The 6,951-nt window shown below is 37.5% G+C and overlaps 1 protein-coding gene across 2 annotated transcripts in view; it reads left to right on the top strand.

The window, feature by feature from the left end:
* The window catches only part of FAM114A2 (family with sequence similarity 114 member A2), a 32,898-nt gene that overhangs the window by 14,937 nt on the left and 11,010 nt on the right, over positions 1-6,951 (top strand). For both annotated transcript variants that reach the window (XM_011356765.2, XM_023528645.1), the window contains exon 9: positions 116-195. In XM_011356765.2, coding sequence (XP_011355067.1) covers positions 116-195 — 80 coding nt within the window. The remainder of the gene's footprint in view (positions 1-115; positions 196-6,951) is intronic.

Raw genomic sequence — 6,951 nt, forward strand, 5'->3', positions numbered from 1 at the left:
TATTACTACGACCATTCCTCTCCTTGTCCTTTTCTTGTCTCACCCCTGCTGCCCCGATGATCCTCACTGGTCTTTTTGCAGTGTTTTACATGGGATTTTTTTTTTTTTTTCTTAGAGGATGAAGACTTTACCAAAGAGATAACAGAGTTATTTTCCCAGCTGCATGTCTCCTCCAAACCAGAGAAACTTGCCAGGGTGAGTTATTACTTCTTTGTGATGTTCATTTTTTTTTTTTTTAAACTTGTGTGGGTTTAGTGAAAAAAGAAGGTAAGATTGTAAATTCCTGGCAAGAATGTCATTGAAATTGAGGGCATATTCTGAGTTCCACACCTTCTGCCTGCCTGCTGCTCTCTCGGGTTAAAAAACTGAACTCACAATGGCACCCCCTATTCCTTCCCCTGGAACAAATGCATCTCCCATCCTTACTTGTTTTTGTTTGGAATGCTTTGCTTGTCTGAAATCTTAAATTAAGCCACAGAATTGGTTAGCTTAAGTTGGAAGTACTTACCAGGCTTCATGGTACCAACGGGCTAGCCACTGTCCTTAGGGCTCTGAATGTTTCAGAGATAATGGGATGTGGCCCCTGGCCTTAGGAAGCTGGAGGTTGCCATTTCCTAGAGCCCAATGACTCAGTTAATGACCATTTAGCTTGTAGAAATGGGCGTCTCTTGGCCTAGGCCTTGGTCTTAGGTGGTGATGCTTGAGCTGTCTTTTTATACATGCGGAACATGGAGAGACTTTAGTCAAAGATCAGAGTGGGTAGGGAGGGCCTGTTTCCAGAGCAGTGTCCACATAGCATATATGCCAGTGCCAGCTCGTGGGTCTTGGGCTGCTTGCTGCCTCTTCGCCTTCCTCTCCCAATCTCAAGAAACATTTCAGTCCAGTTAGCAGCAGGCACACATTACTTCCTGGCCAGGGAGTGCTGATAGCCATTATATAGTCATCACAGTCATAACCTTCTCCTGCATACTGCACGGTAAGGAATATGATGCTTGAGTGATGCTATCCTACTCTCCCATGCCCGGTAAAAATGCTGCATTCTCCAAGGAAGCTTTTCACACCACCCACCAGCTGCTCATCTCCCTCGTCTCAGCTGTAGCACTTTACTACAGTACTTTCTAGCTTGTATCATTGTATTTTTGTTGTGAAAATAATATTAAACTTAGAGAAAAGTAGCAAGAATAGTACAAACAACATTCATATACCTTTTATACTAGTGTACCTATTGCTAAACACTTCATTTGGTTAAGCATTTGTGTTTATGCATGTGTTCTCTCTTTCCTTCCCTATCCCTTCTTCTCCCCTCCCCCCGTCCCCAGAACACGCGCGCGCGCACACACACACACACACACACCCCCTACATCATTATTATTACTAATGGGTCTGTTTTTGAGAGTAAATTATAAACATTGTAGCCCTTTACACCTACATATTTTAATACGTATCTCCTAAGAATATGGATATTCCCTTACCTAATCACAGTATTTACCAACTGCAGTAAATTAAACATTGATACCAGACTTTACTGTTATCCACATTCCAGTTTTGTTAGCTGACCCGATGATGTCCTTTATATCCAATTTTTTCTCTAACTTTAGAGCCAGTATATGATCACAGATTGTATTTAGTTGTTGTATACTTTTAGTCTCTTTTAATCTGGTATTAAAAGTTCCTCAGTCTTTGTCTTTTATGATATTGACATTTTTGAGAAATACAAGCTCCTTCCTTCTTTTATAAAAACATTATTTCTTATTTGGTGTTCATCTGATGTTTTCTCATGATTACATGTACAGGTTATACATTCTCAGCCAAAAGACCTCATAAGATGTATCCTGCCCATGGTATCACATCGAGGGGCACACGATGTCCATCTGCCCCTTATTGGTGGTGTGCTATCTGATTTTTCACCGTATAGTTATGTTTTTTTCCTGTGCTAATAATAAGTTTTCTTTGGGGAGACATTTTAAGATCATGCAAATATCCTGTTCCTCATCATAATTTCCTTCTTAGATTTAGCATCTATTCATGATTCTGTTGCACTAGTCTTTACCATGATGGTTGCAGGATGATGATTTGTTTCAACCCTAGCACGTGCTCCATTGGCTTAAATATTTAAGCATAAAGGACTGTAATGTTGATAATTACCAATTGGCTGTCTGCATTCTACTGTAGTTAAGACAGCCTGTCTCTGCTTCCTTATTTCTTTATAGAGATCTCACAGATTTCTATTTTTCCCCCATTGGTTTATAATTTATTACTGTCCCTAATTTGGCATTCAAATTATCCTTCTGGCTGACTACTGTTTAACATGCCCCTGTCATTTTTTGAATTTTTTTATTTTTTGTCATAACAAGATATTCTAGACTCATCTTGTACCTTCTACATTCTAACCCTATAATCAGCCATTTCTTTGAGGAGCCATAGTTCCTTTTTGATATCACAGACCAAAATCTGGATGATAGATATGCTCATTGCTACTGGGATGTCTTTGCTTCTAGGCCCTGTAGGTAGAGCTAGGAAATATATTCAGGAACACATACGCACATCTATATGTGTATACATATAAATGAGTGTATGTATATGTGAATAAATGTACACATGTACACGCATACATATTGTAGAGATCATGAATTCATCCCTACAGGATTCTCCCTTGTCTTTTCCCATTACACAATTGTTTTTCTGTTCTTCCATAGTAAGAACCCTGCCTCCCAACAACATTAGAACATTTCCTTATTTTCTCAGTCCAGTAATGCATTTGAAACGGTTTCATTGCTTTGCCTTTGGTACTGTAAAACCAACCTACAAAAAGAATTTGTGATTTATTTGCTGTCTCCCTATGTTAATTTAATTTTTGGATATATAGAATATTAACATGTTTCCAAAAATAAAAACTACAAAAATAGAGAAGTGTCACTCTCTCCCAGTTCCCATTCACACCATTCTCCCCTTTTCTTTTAGGTTTACACTTTCTTGTATATCTTTCCTGAATTTTTTTTTTAGATAGGCAGATACTATTTTAAAGATAAGCAGATATATTTTCTTATCTCCTTATACAAAAGTTAACATGCTATATATATATTTTTAGCACTTCGATTTATTCATTTACCCTTCTACATATGTATTTTCATAAATTTATCATAGGTTTATTTTTTATTTTTTTATAAATGTGTGTATCTTACTTCCTGTCCTAAATTTTAAATTTCTTCAAGGCTGGATCTGTGCATAATTGGTCCTTAAAATCCCACCACTACTATCTTCCACTTTCTCCGTGGTCTTGAGCAAGTTGCTTAACCTCTCCGTGCCTCAGTTTCTCTGTAAGGTAGGATTTAATGTGTTGATGTACACAAAACTCCACAGAGTACCTGGCCCATAGTAAATGCTCACCATTGGTGGTCTTATAGAAGCTAGCACAATGTAGTATACAGTAAGTTTTCACTTAATGAAGTTGATAGATTCTGCAACTTTAAGCAAAACAATGTATAATGAAAACCAGTTTTACCATAGGCTAATTGATATAAACAAAAGTTAAGTTTCTATGGTATCTCATCAACGTTATAACATTGAATGAAATGACATTATTCAAGGACCTGCTATATATTTTTTTAAATGTACATGTGTTCAATAAGCCTTTATTTTGCTAGGTTCTAGGGAAACAGTACTGAAAAAGACTGTGCTCAAGAAGATAATAAATTATTTTTAAAGGGCTAGTCACCCTTTATTTATCTGGTAGCTCTAACCATTTTCTGAAAGCAATTTTCATACTGTTTATATTTTGGACATTGAGACTTAAGATATAGAATGATTAAGGACCAGGGCCTGATTATTCCTAAGGATTTATATGGTAAGTATGTGTGATGTAAGGGAAAGCAGTGAAAGAGGAGTCTGAGAACAGTTATGATTCTTATTCTGACCCTCACATGTAATGTGGGAAAATCTCATTTTTTTTCTCTAGGCCTCATTTTTTTTTCCACTGGAAAAAAATAAGTGGTTGAAGAAACTAAGAGCAAAGGCACTATTTAATTCCTAAGCCTCCAGATCTTACCAATGGGAAGTTCCAGGCTGAATTCTTGGTGGGGGGTGGGTAGCATTGAAATTTTTTTGAAAGGGATGATAAATTACACTGAGTTGGCACAGTAGACCATAATGACTTCACTTAATGTATTTATTACCAGAGAGGTCATTTGAGTATGCACTATGCCAGCTGAAATATCTCCAAGTATATTAAATTTATGGTATCAGTTTTCTTTTTGTTTTATATGGCCTTATCTCTGTCCATTTTTCTTTTTTTAATCTCAGATAAATCAATCTCTGGTTTTCCTCTTATTTTATCTTTTCAAAGAAATTGTAGAGAATTTCACAAACTGTTTCTACTTATGATTCCTTCCAGCCTCATCTCTCATTTTTCTATAAAAATCTCATCACTCCAACCTCATCTTCTATCATGCTTCTCCCATATTGTCTTTCGTTCTGTCCTTTAAATACACCAACCTGATTTCTCTCTGAGTACAATTCTCATTGTCTAAATATTGACATAGCTGACTCCTTTTAAACTTCAGATTTCAACTCAAATCTTACTCTTCAGAGACCGTTCCTGACCACTCAAAGTCTGCTTTCTATTCACCAAGTCCATACTTTCCATTATTTCATTTTATTTTCTTCACACACATGTTTGCTTGTTAATTGTCTTTCTGTACTGGAATAAAGAACAGGGCCATAGTTTGTATTAGTTGCCATTGTATCCCCAGCACCTAGGATCGTATATAGTGCATATTTGTAATAAATGAATGAATTAATAAATACTTGTGCCCTATATGTACTGGTCTTGCTAGTTATCTCACAGTTTTCTTAACATACTTTGTGTGTTCTTGCTTCCAATTCTTTATATGGTTCATCGTTTTTCTGAATTTAAGAGTTTAATGTAGGAAGGTTATAGATCAGAACCAGGTTATTCCTGAGGGATTTTGTGGGAAGCTTTATTATAGGGGAAAGAACCTTGAAATGAATATCCGGATACATAGGTTTTGCTCTTGCTCATTTATGTTGTGGCCTTGGGGTATAGTCCCACCTATTGATCCTTAAAGGCTCAACCCCAATGCTATATCTGTAATACAACTGGTGATTCTTTCACTTCTCATTTGGAATACTCTCTGGATTTCTGTTGCCAGGTTACATCTCTGAATGCATTTTGTCTATAAGTTACTCAAGTGGATGCCTTCATTTAATGACAACAAACATTTTTTTAGAAACCAGGACTCACTCAGTTGGAAATGACAGAAACTTAAGTCAAAATGGCTTAAGAAAAAGGGGCATTTATTAGCTCAGACTCTCAAAGCAAGGGGCAAGACTGGCTTCAGGCATGGCTATCCACCCAGAAGCCTTTCCCCTCTCCATGTCTTGACTCTGCTTTCTTCTGTTAGGCTTCGTTCTTAGGGAAGCTTTTCCACATGGTGGTAAGATGACTACTAGAAGCTTCAGGGTGACTTTTTCTAGTGAGTAACTCCAAGAGAAAGGAGACTTACCTTTTTTAGTAATTTTATTGGATGTCCTGAGGCTGGTGCCCATTGACCTGGCTTAGGTCACTGTTTCATTCATGAATTAGTCACTGTGCCAACTGGGAGATTAATATTCTCAGTAGCTGAACCTGAATCGTTTGCCAACCCTTGGAGCCAGAGGATGGAGCAACCCCACTCAAACCACATGAACTGAGAAAAATCTAGAACCTACTATCAAAAGAAAGGACATATGGAAGCTGGCTAGGTAAAAATAGTAGATGATTTCTGCAGGCACTGGGTGTGCAAATCCAAATGAGATACTACATTTATCTTATAATAATGTAGGTTATTTAGGAGATAGTCGTGTAATTAATTTTAGTGTATTTTGGTAAGTTCTAAGTTGAAAGGGTGCTCTGGGAACTGTGGACATACAGAGAAGAGTTGTTTAGGTGCTCAGTTTCCTGGAAAGCCTTTGAAAGTTACCTGGAAGAGATGATGTTTGGGTGGAGATTGAAAGGAATTAACAGCTGCCCTGATTTGGGAGAAAAAAAAATGGAAGGGCATTCTGGACTAAGGGAATAGCATGAACAAAGAATAGGCACATTGCAGGTCATTATTATCAGATTTGAAAGTAGTTAAGAGATGAAGTGGTAAGAGATGAAGCTGGACATATAGATAAGGTCTGGGTCATGGGGACTTAAAATCATGTGAAAGAGCATAATCTAGTTGATGTGGAGTCATTGAAGGGAAAAGGAATGATCAGCTCTTGGCTTAGATCACTAATAGCATTATGGAGGATGGATTTACGATGAGCCAGATCAGAAGCGGAGAGACCAGAGTACTGTTGCCACAAAGTGGATCTGAACCCAAGTAGTGGTAGTAGAGAGGAAGAAGAGAGACTAATTGGAGAAATATGTAGGGTAAAAATCAGACTATATTGGCGATTGATTGGAAAGGTAAGAATCTAGGATGGCTCACATATTTTGGCTTGGATGAATGGTATATGGGAAATAAAAGATAGAAAAAGACGATGAATTAAAATTTTGTACATGCCTATAGAGATACCTTGAGAATATCTTGATACATACGTCTAGCAGGCAGTTGGAATGTGTTGTTTCAGGAGAGGTCAGTGAAGGAAATAAGGACTTAGGAGTCAGCAGCAGGTAGGGAATAGTTAAAATCACTGCAGTAGAATAGATGGACAGGAGAGGGAGTAGGGCGAGGAGAGAGCCAAGGCTAGAATTTTAGGTAATTCTGTTGTTTAAGGAATTGCCAAAGCAGGTCAGTACATACAGGAGACTGAGGAGGAATGTCATAAGGGGTGCGGGGAGAACCAGAAGAGAGTAGTGTTATAAAACTTAAAACTAGAAACAACCCACAGGTCCATCATCAGAATAGACAAATAGTGGTATATGAATAAAATGAAGTACTACACAGCAATACATAAGAACAAACT

Source organism: Pteropus vampyrus, unplaced genomic scaffold, assembly GCF_000151845.1.
Source record: "Pteropus vampyrus isolate Shadow unplaced genomic scaffold, Pvam_2.0 Scaffold30, whole genome shotgun sequence".
Taxonomy (NCBI): Eukaryota; Metazoa; Chordata; class Mammalia; order Chiroptera; family Pteropodidae; genus Pteropus; species Pteropus vampyrus.